A 15,128-nucleotide genomic window follows, 5' to 3' on the forward strand; every position below is an offset into this window, starting at 1 on the left:
AGACAAGATATGGGGGCAGGGGGTGTGAAGCTTCCTGCAGCCAGGGGAGGTTTCTGGGGGTGGGTCTGACATGGCCCCAGCCCCTCCTTGCAGGGGAAGAGGAAGTCCCATCCTTTCCTGCCCCACCCAGCCAGGACTGGCAGCTGAGTCCAGCGCAGCGTAGGAGCCACCGGCCAGGACCTCCCCAGCCCCACTCATCTGCCCGCCACAGTGATTTACCTCTCTTCTGGCTGCTCCAGGCACCCGAAACGACGTGCCAGCACGGCAGGGGAGAGGCGTGTGACCACTCTTGCAGTTTCCCTTTGCTTCCCCATCAGAAAGTCAGTTTTCTGCAGGGAAGCAAAGAAATTTGCAAGGAAAACGAATTCTGCACCCACCCAATGGCACAGAATTCCTCCAGGAGTAAATAAAAGACATTCGCTCACTCACCATTTGTCTCTAATAGTCTCAGAAATCTCAGTAGCCAACAGGTGGTCACCAGTCTAGCATATACTATTAATAAAGCATTCAACAGGTGCTAGACAGATGTGTCAAAGACACGAAGACAGCAAGGGGAAAAAAATACCCAAGGAGAAAAGGAAATGTATTGCTTGAGTGGTTCCCCTGCTGGTGCTGTTGAATGAAGTATCATTATAAAAATCCCTTGTGAATCAGAGACAGCGTATTCAGCTTTACTGATTTTACAGAAAATTAGCCCTGAGCTTTGGTGGACGGGGAGGAAAGGGACTCAGGAGGATCCGAGGGGAGGAAAGGACACCAGGAGAGTGCATTCTGTGCACAGGATCAAAATAAGAATTGGATGCAAATCTTTGAGATGTTTTTTCACCTCCATTTACAGGCACTGATTTCGGCAGGCAATGGCGGAGGGGCATCTGAGCTGCTGCAAGAACAGCCAGCAAATTCACAAAGACTAAATGGTGAGACCCAGTCCCTGCAAGAGAAGGCTGGAAATTACACTTCCAACCACTTATTACTTCTCACTTCCTATGCAGCTCCTGAGTTTCCTGCACTGGCGGCAAGTTTCGATAGTCACTGAACTACCGCAGTGGGAAGGGGAAGGCAAAACCACAGGCTGTCTGCAAGTCTGGGAGAGCAAGGGGTTGACTGGAAGGAAAAGGATGGGCGAGTAACACTGGGCAGCATTCACAGCGGTTAGCAGAGAGGGACAAGTGGCTCGGCACAAGGCTTCTGTCAGAGTAAGTGAAGCAGAGACAATCCTTTGGAGAGCAACAACTCGCTTGCTCCTGGTGGGTTAAAGTTTTAAGGACCCAGCTCGTTCCTTGTGAGCCTGCCCTGGATTGAAGGAAAAAGAAAACACAGGCAGTTAGGGACCTGGAACGCATCTGGGATAGTGCCAAGGATGCTGTGTTTCCTGACAGCATGAAGGGACAAAGGTCTGGGAAATGTCTAGCCCTTTGCATGCTGGCTTGGAGTTGCCTCCACTTTGCCTGGAGTGATGCCATCAGTTCCGGGGCCACCTTCACTGGAGCTGGAAGTATCGGAAGGGGCTTCCCGAGCGACGTCACCAATAGAACCGATGTCCGTAGCAACCTTTCAGGTACGTAGTAAGCCAGTGTCCCTCTCTCCCTTACGCTGCAGAACAAATGTGGGGAGGACTGGGGTGTGGTGGGTGGGGGTCTCACTTGCCCATATAACTGGTTGGCATGAAAGGCACAAGTAGGTGGGAGGAAAGTGCAGAATATTAGTGCTGTTATGCACATTTGCTGGCAGACTTGGGATCTATAAGTGGGAAGAGTCATCTGCTCTTAACGTGTATTTATTGCTTACAGTCATAGCCCCAAGCACCATGGCAACATCCCTGCAGTGGGAGAGCTTTGTAATTGAATAGGCAAAATTTTCAGGTGAGGTGAAAGCTCTGACCCCTTTATTTATAGGGGAGATTCCTCTGTGCTACTCTGACTTCTCCCTCCACCCCATGATGACCAACCCATTGGTCAAAGAGGTCTGAACGGAGCATCTTCAAGAGCTTGTTAACGCTGCTATGAACATCCAGTCACCCAAGAGCACCAGAAGGCGCTCTGAATGTCAAGGGGAGGAGCACGCTGCCTCCCCTACACCTCCAGCCTATGTCACACTGATGAACTCATCTATTCTTCTCCTGATCTTAACCTTTGTCATCAAGGGCTGAGGCCAGACACTATGAACATGAGGTAATGTGAAAAGGGGAAAGAGTACAAGACAATTAAGATGGATCTCCAAAAGATTTAACATACTTCTCTTAAGCTTTGGCCAGTGTAGTACCTTAACTTGGCCACTCTGTCCGTATGCATTCTGATACGGGCTTTAATTACACGATCATAGACTATTTTGCCCCATAGGACCCGTCTCACAAAGAGGCTGAAATCCAGGCTGCAGGTGCAGCCAAAAGCAGGGTTGGAATATTTAGAGCCACAGCACATGAAATCGCTGAGGCCCAGGGCACGGAAGGCTTTTAAGTGGATCTACCATGAGAGGGGGACGCAGACATGTTGCAAGCCAGCATAGGAATGCTGAGACTCAGGAATAATGTGTTCAACTCCAGGTTTTGTGCAGGAGTGTGTCTAGTGGCCATAGACCCTTCCACCCCTGTTGTCCCCCAGCCTTTCCCTGTCTACTCCTATCCCCCATTCTGACCAATATTCTCCCTTCCTCCTAACTTCTAGACCCCCCCCCCCCCCCCAGCTCGCCTATCCTCAATGGCTCCTGCCCCTCCCCCTTGTTCCTGTTCCTACTCTGTATTCTCCCTGCTTTCCCCCCTCCACCCCCCAGTTTGTCCCCCTCCTCTTGCTCCTAACTCCTTCTGCATGCATTCCATTCAGGTTGCTTCTTCCTTCTCCTCCATGCTGCCTGGCCACCAGTAGGGGGTGAACTGCACAGTCTCCCTGCTCTCAGGCCCCGGGTCCAGAACCACATCAGCCAGGAATAGCTAGTGCAATAAAACCCTGCTCAGCCAGCCCCTGGATCCTCGGGAGGGAGCATGCTCCCTCACTCAGCAGACATGATGCCTGTGCAGTCCCAGCTGCACACAGGAGATGGGAAGGGCTGGAGCATGCTCAGTGTCGACTGTCTTCACAGCTGTTATCTGCCAAACTCTAAACAAGCCTCTGCTGAGCATGTGCAAACAGATGTTTTTTGGCTGGCTTATAAACTTAGCCGAACTTGGGCAAATGTTCACAAGAACACCAAAAGATATTTCTGACACCAGGAGGAGCCCTGCCCAACATCAAGGCCCTGTTCCAAAGCATGGAGTCACTAGAGCTTCTCAACTAAATGGCTAAGATTTTTTTTTAATATGGGGAAAAACAAATCTCATTTTGGGAAACAGCGGAATTATTGTAGCTGAAACTTCCTCTCTCCGCAAGGAAAAAAAGAAAAAAGAAAAATCAGCCTCCGGCAGACACCCAGTGTGGAAAATTTCAGCCCAAACAAGTTAATTTTTCAAAAGTTAAACAACGAAAAGTATGGTCGTATAATGGAACATGTCAGGCAATCTTAACTCTCTATGTTACCAATTAGAACACCAGCACCATATATGCACACCCGCGTGAAATGCAGGTCTTGGTGACTTGGCCTTGCGTACGGTGGCCCTGATTCAGACGAGCATGGAAGCACACGCTTAACTGCTTTCCTCCATCAAGGCCACTACTGTCACAGGCCAACTGGTGAAATGACTGAACTGAAAGCAGCACAGGGAGCAACTGTGAGGGGAAGAGATTTTCCAGGCAGACTAACGGACGGTAACTACAGTTACCATTGTGGTAATTTTAAACAAATGTAACTTCGGGGACTAACATACTGAAGAAAAGGAGTTAAAGATCTGTCATCTCTTCTCTTTCAATAAAGTTTGAGGGCTCATAATGTACATCCCTGAAGCCCCTAAAGAGGGTCCTCCAATGAAACACGAATTCTGATTTCTAGGGTAAAAACAGCTTCTGTGTAACTATCAGCATTGATTTGCTGTGTTTCTCTCCCAGTTCAGTGTGTGACGCTCCTCCCTCCACCTTACGGATCCTATTACATCGAGAAGGGCACCGGCCTCTCCCTGGGCTCAGTCATTGTGTACTGGTGCAGAGAGGGGTATCAACTGGTGGGCAGCGAGAAGCTGGCCTGTCTCCTCCGAGACAGCACCTCTTACTGGAGTCAGCCAGCACCTCACTGCGAGGGTAAGGCAATGACGAATGAATCAGTCACTTCACTTCAGCTAGCACTGGCTTAACAGATTGTTTACACTAGCGTCTTACAACTCCTCTAGCCTTAAGCAATATCAGTCCACTTCTCCATGGACACGTCTCTCTGCCACTCAAATCACGAGGGGGGGCTGCAATGGCTATTCATTGGCTATTTTGGGAGGAGTTTCAATAAAACCCAACCCGAGGGAATTTGAACCGTCTCAAAACCCTTGGAGGTGGGGCCTTCGGTTTTTAAGGCAGATGAGGGGGGACATTATTGAAGCAACGTGTGAAAACGACACCTGACTACTGCCTATGCTACACCAGTTATGTGGCGAGACCAAGGGGACTTTACTTTGCAAGACTAGCAGTTGGCACTACTCCCAAGTGCTAAATTTGTTAAAAGAAAAATGGGGGGGGGGGGAGGGGGGAGTCTTAGAAAACTTCTCAAGTTCCAGGATACTCAGACCCAAGCAACAAGGGTGTGAAAGGTGTTGCATTTCTTGGCAACTAGGCAGGTTGAGGACAAAGTCTGTGTGTCATTAATCGGACAATATTCCCTTTCTCCCACCATTAGTCTATTGGGTCTATTTGGACTGCGCTCTTTGGGGCTAGGCCTGTCTCTTCCTATATGTATGTACAGCATCCAGTACAAGGGGGTCCTTGTCTCAGTTGGGGTCTAAGAGACTACTGTACTGCAAATAAATGGCAGATAGCTAGAGGCATGAATGGCTGGATGTATGAATTTGCGGGTAGCCGTACAGCTGAGTGAACAACTGGGTGGAGAGAGTCAAAGAATTTCTCTAGGGGCAGTTTTATCTTGGGACTGCAGAGCTCTTTCTGCTCCCAGCTGCTCGTGGGCACGGGCAATTGCAGAGGCGCAGCTGCTTGTGACGCAGGCGCGTATCCCACAGTACGTCTACCATGCTTCAAAGTCTGACACTTCGGTGGAGTTGTTTCCCTAGAACGGAACCAGAGAGGAGGGCAGAGGAAGGAAGTGAGAGGTAAGCAGACGCTGAGACCCCGTAAAACTCATTTCACAGAAGGGTGGCTCAGCCAACTCTCACCAAGGGCCCAGAAAAGCTGCATGCTCTTAACAACAATTCAGTGATCACAGCAGGCAGAGAGTTTGCAGCAGTAAAGAAGTGATGTAATAAAGAACTGGGGGGGTGGGAAGGGGCGGGGGAGAGAAAGAAAGAGAGAGAGACTGCAATAAGGAAAGTTTGAGGAAGCAGCCTTCCCCCTCTCTAGGGTGGTGGTTCAGTGACTGCAAGGGGTTGCCTCAACTGGAAAAGCCACCCAGTGGAAGGGTAGCAGGAGAGAAAGAGCTGCTGCCCCAGGGGCTAGAGCAGGATGGCAGTTGTGTGAGGCCACAGAGACCTGGCCCTGGAGAGAACAGAGAAAGGATGAATGAGAGCCAGCGTCCACGTGACAGCCGCTCTGTAGAAAGGGCTCTCGGTAGCCCTGTGAGAGGGCTGCTTAACTCCACCAAGGGATTATCCTCAATCTGTCCAAGCTACTGTTGTGCCAGCCTCAAACTCCTTACAGGCGTGTTCCATGTTTATCTCCCCAGCCATCCCAAAGCCCCTTGACAAAGGGTTCCGGGTAGCAGTCATAGCCTCTCTCATCAGCGGCGTGATCATTCTGACCATGTCTGTCTCCTTCGCTGCGTGCTGCTTGCGAGACAGGCTACTGAGAAACAGCGCACAGCAGCTGAACACCAGGGAGGAGTAAGTACCTTGGATTTTGGACAGGATCCTGTCATGTCATATAAATGCTAATTCCTAGTGCATGAGGTCTGATAAAAAGGCATGACAAGTGACGGGGGGGAAAGGGGGGAGACGACAAATGAGGCAGGTTGGTTTCAGACTGAAAAAGATTTGGGGCTTGTGGGAGATAATCAGCTGAACATGAACTCCCAGTGTGATGCTGAGGCCAAAGAGCTAATGCAATCCTGGGACGCATAAACAGGAGACTCTTGAGTAGCAGTAGAGAGGATATTTTACCTCAATGTTTGGCACAGGTATGACCCTTACTGCAATCGTGTGTCTAGGTCAGAGCCCACAATTCAAGAAGGATGTTGATAAATTGGAGAGGGGTCAGAGAAGAGCTGCAAGAATAATTAGAGGATTAGAAAACCCGCTTTATAGTGACTGAGTTCCTTAAGTCAGTCTATTTAGCTTAACAAAGAGAAGGTTAAGGGGTGACTTGATTATGGTCTATAAGTATCTACATGGGGAACAAATATTTAATAATGGGATCTTCCAACTAGCAGAGAGATGTATAACATGATCCAATGGCTGAAAGCTGAAGACAGATAAATTCAGACTAGAAAGAAGGTGTAAATTTTTAACAGTATAACACTGGAACAACTTACCAAGGGTTATGGTGGATTCTCCATCGCTGACAGTTTTTAAATCCAGATTGGATGTTTGTCTAAAAGTTCTGCTCTAGGAATTATTTTGGGGGAGCTCCCTGGCCACGGGTGCTGGAATGGTGTGTGTGTGTGGGGCGGGGGGGGGGTCATGGCCCCATCACTTTTAAAAGTGGGATGGCTATGTCCTCCTGCTTTTTACCACCTGTAAGAGCGAGCAATGGGGGGGAGGGATGGAGAGAAGCAAGCGGGGGTGGGGCCATGGGGGTGGGGGAAGAGGCAGCAGGGGAGCGGAGCCTCAGGGACAAGGGGAGGGACAGGAAAGGGCCACAGTTAAGCAGCAGTGCCCACCCCCGCCCCTTTTAGGACACTTCTGTCACTCCTGTCCATGGCCTGTGTTACACAGGAGGTCAGAGTAGATAATCACAATGGTCCCTTCTGGCCTTGGAAACTAAGACTAAGAAGGATAGTGGTGGCAGCATCAGCCCTATTTTTAGTATACTCTTCATTGGCCCTTCAGGAGCAGACATCAGATAGTGTTCCTCCAAGTCACATCAATGCAACAGCAGCAGTGGCCACACAGTGCCTAGCTACAGGGTTCCTTGACTAGAGTTCCCTCTGCTGTCTGACTGGGCTCTGCATTTGGAAAAGCAGGAAAAATTCAGGACTTCAGACTGAATCTCTGAGTTGAGAGTATTCAGTAAAGTCTAGAATGTGGATTAACTTCTGTTATTCAAAACTGATCTTTACAAATGTATGGATTGTATTCACTTATTGCGGGGGGGGGGGGGCGGGGGAGATCAACGTACAGCACGTGGCATGATTTAGCTTTATACTTGTGGCAAAAAAAACCCTGTATTTTGGCCCTTCTCCATACATTGTGGAAGTCTCAGTTAAACACTGGACAGCTTTACTGCTCCAGAATGATTAATCCAGCATTCCAAGCACCTTACTTCTCTACAGCAGGAAGCGTTCACCCCATAAGGTCCTGGGGCAAGTTGCCTTTGGAACAGACAAGGATTTTTAAAATAGCTACTTGTTACCGTAATGTGGTCTGTTCCAAAGGCAACTTGCCCCAGGACCTTATGGGCTGCGGCAGCTAATCCAGTTGTGCCAGTCTGTCAAAAGCTGAACTGCTCTCAGCTGAGATGCGGGAATTTTATCAGTTTGCAGATTCCCTCCCGAGAACATATACACATACTTAGGTCTGGTCTACATTTCAAAATTAGATCAACATAGCTACGTCACTCAGGGCTGTGAAAAATTTTACACCCTAAGTACCCTACTTAGGTCGACCTAACCCCCAGCATAGATGCAACCAGGTTGACAGCAAATCCCATCAACTGAGGGGTGGATTAGCTATATTGACAGAAAAACCCCTTCTGTCGATGTAGGAACCACCTACACTACACTGGAGTAGCTGCAGCTGTGCTGCGGTAGCATTTATGGTGTAGACATAGCCTCTGGAAGCTTTCCTTTAGACTGCCACAGTTTTGCTCTTCAGGTTTGCTGCTATTGGGGATGCTTAAATTAAAGCTTCTGAAAAGAGACATGCTCATTGAATTCCAATTTCATCCCTGTGAAACATCTTGGTAGGCATTAGCTCACCAGTTGTGGTTTGGATGATCCTTGGTCACCCTTTGCTTTTTTATTACAGCAACACACAGTAGTCTACCTTATCTTGTACACTGCAGATGTACTGGGTCATCTCACTAGAGAACAAGCCGCCACACCAGTCCTGTTATTGAGCCAATTGATAAGCTGGTAATGCCACCTGCTGGCCAAAGAGCTCCACCAACTTGAAATTCACAAATGTCATGCTCAAATAAATTGGTTAGTCTCTAAGGTGCCACAAGTACTCCTTTTCATTTTACAAATGTTACAATGGTTCCATTTGCTCAACTGCAGTTAATGCAGAGTTCATATTTTCCACTGAAATAACATTGGAGTTGTAGATCTATATCATTTGGCTCTACCAAATGTTTTGCAAGCAAAGAGAGCTTTGGCTGAGTATAGACAAGGTGCAGTCAATGTACTGTATTAAAACTTAAACCTGTTTTGCAAAAAAAAAAAATCATGCAGGAGAAGTCCCTCTACACCTGTATCACTAGTAAGAGTGAAGTAGTGCTAGAATTTTAACAAAGGACTCCTACAAGCATATCACCTTTAGCCCATGATAAAGCCTATGCCACAGACGTAGCGTTGCACAGAGAGGAAAGCTACGGTACTGGAGGAATCTATTTGTTTTCCCACTTTAAAATGTTCTCTCCTAACCAAGGAAGGAAGTAACGTAACTGGGGTACTGAATATGCTAAATGCATTTGCTGGAAATATTTATATTTTCTTTGTGAAAAACAGATGGAGTTCAGTGATAGTACAGCACAGTGCTCAACTTCTGTAATCACAAGTGAGGATTGAGGTGAAGGGAAGCTAAGTATCCTTCTCCAGGAAGGATTTTTAAAATAGCGACTTGTTACCGTAACGTGGTCTGTTCCAAAGGCAAACAATTGCTCTTCCAAAATGGTTATGAACCCCAGCAATCAGTCAGGGCTGGGAAAGGGGTGATCCAAAATCAGGGAAGTCACCACAACACTCCATTATACAGCTTGATGGCAGGATTGTAACAAGAGACTCCCACAAACTTACTGCAGCATAGGCTGCAATCCCGGCAGACCTCAAACACTAAACAGGGTCAAAACATTGTGGGCTAGGATGGGGGTTGGTGATTCAGTAGGTGACACTCTTCCCAGGCGGCAAGTCACTATTGCACTAGCGCCCAACACCAGGTCAGGGACACCATGCTGCTAGAAGTACTCTCTTTCAAACGAGATACAACACTGAGGTCTTGAGCACCTGTGGTCATTAATCACATGGCAAAGTAGGAGATTAGATACACTGGCCCTCAGAAATTCCAGCCTGTGTAATCACATTCTTCCGACAGACATTCTCACTGCAGTTACAGTATTTAACACTTCCCCCTTTAAAACTGTAAGGTGGCTGTTTATGGTTAAACAGCTGCTGCATTCTACAAAGTGGTATATAGACTCAAATTCCCCAGTAGTTTCAAGTAGGCAGGGAAAGCCAGATGTTTGCTACATGAATCCCAGTTAATTTGCCTCAGATTGAGAGAGAAAAAGTGAAGCACCGATGCCAGAAAAATAGTCCAAGGCAAATGGAAACACAAATACTCTGTACACCTATGCAAAGGGCCTAAGAAATCCTTCCTTTCCTCTACAGCAACTGCCAAAGAGAGCTATACAGGGTGATGAATGGCTTCATCAAGCCAGAGTGACTAGTCCACAACAGAACGCACCATCCCTCATGGCAAGGAGCTTCTTTCCTGCTGAGAACACCACATGTATCCAGGAGGCCTCTTAGGACACCTGGAACCAGACACCAAGTGTATGCCCAATATCTGACAGACTCTTTGAACTAATTTGATCCATTCAAACAACAGAAAGCCCTAGATATCCTGAAGTAGACAGGAGTCACCACCTTTGTGAATCAAATCCTTGCTCTGGCTGACTAGTGAAGTACAGCCAAAAGTAACTAGAACCCTTTCAAACAGGGTCAGCTCCTTGTTCCAAGAAATATTGAATGAGGATAAACTGAACCGGTGACAGGAAACACATTTTTGCATCATGCATAGTTAAACCGGCAGAACTCACTGCTGCAAGATAGACTAAGCACTTGGCTGTAATGCTGATTAAAAAAGGATTAGACATGAACACGCACAATGGGAACATCTACAGCTAGGTTAGTGAGGATATTTTTAAAGAGATATAAAACCTCATGCTTCAAGGTACAAGTCAATCACTGAGTAGTGGGGGTCAGGACACTTTTCCTAGAAGGCAGGTTATTCCATAATTGTGTAATGGGATTTTTTGTGTTTGTTTTTAACCTGGCTTTGAAACATCTGGTACTGCTCACTACCAGAGATCAGACACTGGAAAAAGTATCACAGTGATTCGTGTGGTTTAAGAGTCTAAATAGAATAAATTTGAGTTAAAGTATCTCCTTAATGACCTATATATAAATATAAAGCCAGAGGAAGCAAGAGGGGCACAGCGAGAGTTAACCCATTCATTTCTTGCACAGTCTCACTTTGCAGTGGAAGTCTGCATAGGGCTTGATGCTACACCCCCTTGCAGCCAGATTCCTGAGCTTGCAGACTGCCTGGAGGAAATGAGAGTAGCTGAAGGGAGTCCCCTTCTCCCAGTAATCACATACAATGTCTACACAGTGCTCCTTACCATACCAGGCCTGGGCCCAAAGGCCCAAAACATAGAGCTAGTTGAAATTTTGCAAATGAAAATGGAGTTTCCTGTCAAGAAATGTTGTAACAAAACCAACGTAATTTTCTGTGAATAGTCAACATTGGCAAAATGTCTCCTGTTTAGCAAAGTCAGCCTATATGCTCTGTGATCCAAGTTTTCCAGCATTTTGATGAAATGGCCCTGAAAAAATACAAAGTAACAGATTGCAGTTTGTTTTCTGCAGTTCTCAACCAGCCCTACTGAAAAATCTTCATAAACTTTGATTCTCACCAAAACGTGAGTGCATTACAACGTTTTGCTTTATGTCTCATTGTTTCTCTTTTCATTTTTTAGGCAACAGCAGGGCAGGACGTGCCGGGGTTCAAGGCAAGCTGATTCCACTAACAAGGAAATGGAGAAGCAACAAGGAGCTTTTGGGAAACTGAAGCACCATCACAGGCTTGATTACCGCATCTCCGCCCTCCGTAGTTCTGTATACCCTGGGGCACTTGCAGGGTGCAGTAACCAGGGATTCCAAAGGTACTTGTTGCCATTACCCCATAGAGAGACTGCTCACCCATGGAGGTTGGATCCAACAATGTTGGTAGTCAAAGACTGGCTTCTTCACTGGGGAAAGTGTTAATTCCAGATCACTTCTCCTTTGCAGCACACATGCCCCAAAGGCTTTTCAATCCACATCATGGACAGAGCTTTTTCTCCCCGTTTTTTGATCAGATTGGGATATAAGGCCTGCTATTATGCTATAATGCCCAGCTGCAACTGTCCCTGCTGTTCCAGTGCTGGGTTCTGCTAAAGCACCATAGTCCTGGTTTGTAGCAACCCTTGTTGCAAGACTGGGTCTCTTCTGTTTTGGAATTTAGTAATTTTCCTGATTTACCAGATGTGATTATTTTGCAGTGTAACTAGAACACTTACTAGGGACTAACCCAAAACTAATTTTCCTTTGGTCTTACACCTAAGCACTGGAAGGCACATTTGCAGTGGGGAACAGTTAATATGTTTACCCACTTCCTTACTCAATTCCTTCTCAGCAATGCAGCAATTTAAATGCACTTTTGCCTGCTGCCTTTTGGAAGGTTGCAACATGCTGCCATCAGGATAGAAATGATAATTCTCTGCTGTCCTTGGATATTTCTAATAGAATGGAGCAGGATTGGTTGGGTTGAAACAGAGGGAGATGTCTTATTAGCAGAGTGTCTTGTTCTCACTCTTGTCTCACTTTTGCCTTTAACAGGAGTCAGGAGAATTCACACCAGACGTCCATGCAAAGCTTATGCTCTGAAATCCACGTCTTCCCACAAGTGGTTCTGCGGCCGGGTGCAACACCATCTGCCTCCTCTATGTACATTCATTTCCCCCAGAAGCCAGGAGATATCTCCCTGGCTATAATGCCTTGTCATGCCAACTCCCCCAGAGACATACCCACAGCCTACTACAGAGGATATGAAGAACATAAGCCCTTAAGCCTGTATTGATAGTGATCAGCTTACAATTTTAAGCCATTACCCAATTCCTTATTAACACCAATTCCTTGGAAGTCTCCCAAGCTCAGCAAGGAGAGGCATATGATAGAATCAGTGCGACTGGATTTTCAAGCGGTTATTGCAAACAGGTGAAAAAGAGTGACATTTCATGTTGAAAGTATATTTGACCCCACTCTTGTTTTCTTCTGCACCCAGGCTGTTTACATGCTTGTTTAAAATGTAAGGTCATGTGCTATAAGGATCCTGATTGTTTTAATGAGAAAGTGAACAGCTGAAGTCAACTGCTCCAGATTACAATACAGCCCGAGCACATATAGGCATTTCATTACACAACATTCTGACCATCTATTCTGTGGATAAGTTTACATGGCCATCTGTGATGGTTCTCAGGGTATCCAGGGCAGTGAGCCATCTTGTCACATATATAACTCCTTGGATAGTGTCTGTATGTACATTTCATGATATTAACAACCACCCTGATCCCGGCTTTCATTTAAGACCTCCCATGATATTCTTTAGTGAAACAGAATGCACATACCAGGATGAGGATATTTTGCAATGCCCTGGACAGTTGGTACTGGAGGATTCCTGGGTCACATCATCAATCTCCAAAAGAAAAGTGTCCAGAGAGGAGGGTTTTTGGAGGTGGAGATGTAACTGAAACTTCTTTGATCCTAGTTTAGGAGTATAGTTTGGGACTAAGTGAAACAAAAGGGGGTTTTATTTTAATATTGATTCTTTACAGCTTATCACTTCTACTTAGAGAATCAAGGACCAACAGCATAAGAACGGCCATACTGAGTCAGACCAAAGGTCCATCCAACCCAGTATCCTGTCCTCTGACAGTGGCCAATGGCAGGTGCCCCAAAGGGAATGAACAGACAGGTTATCATCAAGTGATTCATACCCTGTCACCCAATCCCAGCTTCTGACACCATTCCTGCCCATCCTGACTAATAGCCATTGATGGACCTATCTTCCATGAATCTATCTAGTTCCCTTTTGAACCCTGGTATAGTATTGGCCTTCACAAGGAGTTCCAGAGGTTGACATACAGTAACAAATGCTTAAAGGTGACGGCAAAGGGGAAAATGGGTGTGCACCCTTTTTGGTTTTTCATGAAGGATGAAGTGACCTGAAAGGTTTTTAATTCAGTCTCCCACTATTTTTCTTCCTACATTAGAAATTCACTTCATGTCTACTCTACCAAACACAATGGGGACTGCTGAAGAACGAGCAACATGAACATTTTGATTAAAGAAACCTTTACAGTTACATAGGCGTTAACCAAAACAAAGTTACAAACCAACAGTCTGGCTAAAGATTCCTTCCCCTCTTAACGGCTCAACTGGCATTCGGATTTTGTGACTGTAGAGTCAACATCTCATTTCTTCAATTAAGGCGAGAGCCGACAGTACATATATAGTGGCTCCTCCAGCAAAGCCAGACAAGACTAGAGCTGATATAGAAATATTAGCTATGTTTAAAAAACGCAGGGGGAAAAGAAAAGGAAGCTTAGGAAAGCCCACCTTTCAGGCCTTTCTTTCACACAACAAAGGAGCAGAAAAAGGGCCAGAGCACAATTTAAAAAAATCCTTTGCAGGTCACCATTTTGTTAAAAAAAAATATGTAGACCCCTCGAATGAAATTGTATCCACTGCTGTGCTGTAGGAGAAAATATAAGTCTTCCATCCTTACAAAAAGCATTACTGTTTGCTGGGAAAATGACTAGACAAGCTGAACTGGCACATGCTGCTCTCTCAACGCAGAACTCCCCCGTGACCGAGAAACAATCACTGGGACTGCTTGTGTTATCAGTAATAAAAGCCATTGCCCAAGAGAAGAATCAAACTTCAAGAAAGGCACTCTACTCTCCAATAGCATGCCCGAAGCTTGTGAAATGGCTTCGTTCTTAGCAGAGGACAGGGCAGCATTCCCTAATCACAGCTGCCAGTATGAAAGGATTCCTAGAAGGTGTAAATCTAGTGAGAGACAATGGCATTTTGAGCCAAAGGTATTAGAGGATGTTTGTGCCTAGATCCCACAGAGACCATGTTAAATAAAAGCACAACACACAGATTTGATGGGAATCAACAACTTCTGCTGTGAAAACTACACCATTCAATTCCTCAGTAACTTAGATGAGATTTAAGCCAGTCAAAAACACAAAAGGAGGGGGGAATTTTCACATGGATTTCATATTTTTATGGCCTTTTGGGGAGGGTCAAAGTTAAAAAAATGCAACATTTTTCTACCTGTTTTAAGAGAATACACTCCCCCATCCCAACCCGTACACACAATTGGGTTTTTTAATTCAAGAGAGCCTTTGGGACATGCTCTGGAGCTAGCAGTGTCTCCAGTTCAAAGAGCTGGAGAGAAATGGAATTTCCACCCTGAATGAAATTCAGAGATCGATGTTTGTTTACACCCAGAATTGGGACAAGCAGTAAAAAAATTTCCAAACAAGTAGTAAAAATGTTCAGATTAGAAACTTACAAATGAAACTTGCTGGAATTTCCCAAACAAAACGTTGACATTTTGAAATGAACACTTGCATTTCTAAGCATCAGTTTGAAACCACGTTTTGTTTTCAAACTGCCTTTTCAAAAACAAAACATTTGATTTTCCTGACAGAAAATGGAAGAATTTCACTGGAATTGACATTTTCCTGCAGGATTCTGGTTTCGGTGAAGCCACATTTTTGGACAGAAAGATGTTGGTCAAGAATTTTTTTGACCAACTCTAGTTCTAAAAGCAGCACAACTCAGTGAAGGGGAACAAGTATATGAACTGCTTTGAGTCCTAGCACATTGTCCACAAAACC

The 15,128-nt window shown here is 45.8% G+C and overlaps 1 protein-coding gene across 1 annotated transcript; it reads left to right on the forward strand.

Annotated features, from left to right (window-relative positions):
- The first annotated feature begins 845 nt into the window (after positions 1 to 845).
- Positions 846 to 14,683, forward strand: LOC125630034 (uncharacterized). Its single transcript, XM_048835426.2, has 5 exons — positions 846 to 1,558; positions 3,975 to 4,163; positions 5,743 to 5,899; positions 11,154 to 11,339; positions 12,055 to 14,683. The coding sequence occupies exons 1-5, from the start codon at positions 1,381 to 1,383 to the stop codon at positions 12,293 to 12,295; spliced, it is 951 nt and encodes a 316-aa protein (XP_048691383.1). The 5' UTR covers positions 846 to 1,380; the 3' UTR covers positions 12,296 to 14,683.
- The last annotated feature ends 445 nt before the right edge of the window (positions 14,684 to 15,128 follow it).

The sequence above is a fragment of the Caretta caretta genome, chromosome 1, assembly GCF_965140235.1.
Source record: "Caretta caretta isolate rCarCar2 chromosome 1, rCarCar1.hap1, whole genome shotgun sequence".
Lineage (NCBI taxonomy): Eukaryota > Metazoa > Chordata > Testudines > Cheloniidae > Caretta > Caretta caretta.

Excerpts from the sequence above, each read along its gene's own strand:
- LOC125630034 (XM_048835426.2), top strand. The coding sequence starts at position 1,381 with ATGAAGGGACAAAGGTCTGGGAAATGTCTAGCCCTTTGCATGCTGGCT. Across the intron at positions 1,559-3,974 it reads TGTCCGTAGCAACCTTTCAG|TTCAGTGTGTGACGCTCCTC; the intron begins GTACGTAGTAAG and ends TTTCTCTCCCAG. Across the intron at positions 11,340-12,054 it reads AGTAACCAGGGATTCCAAAG|GAGTCAGGAGAATTCACACC; the intron begins GTACTTGTTGCC and ends TGCCTTTAACAG.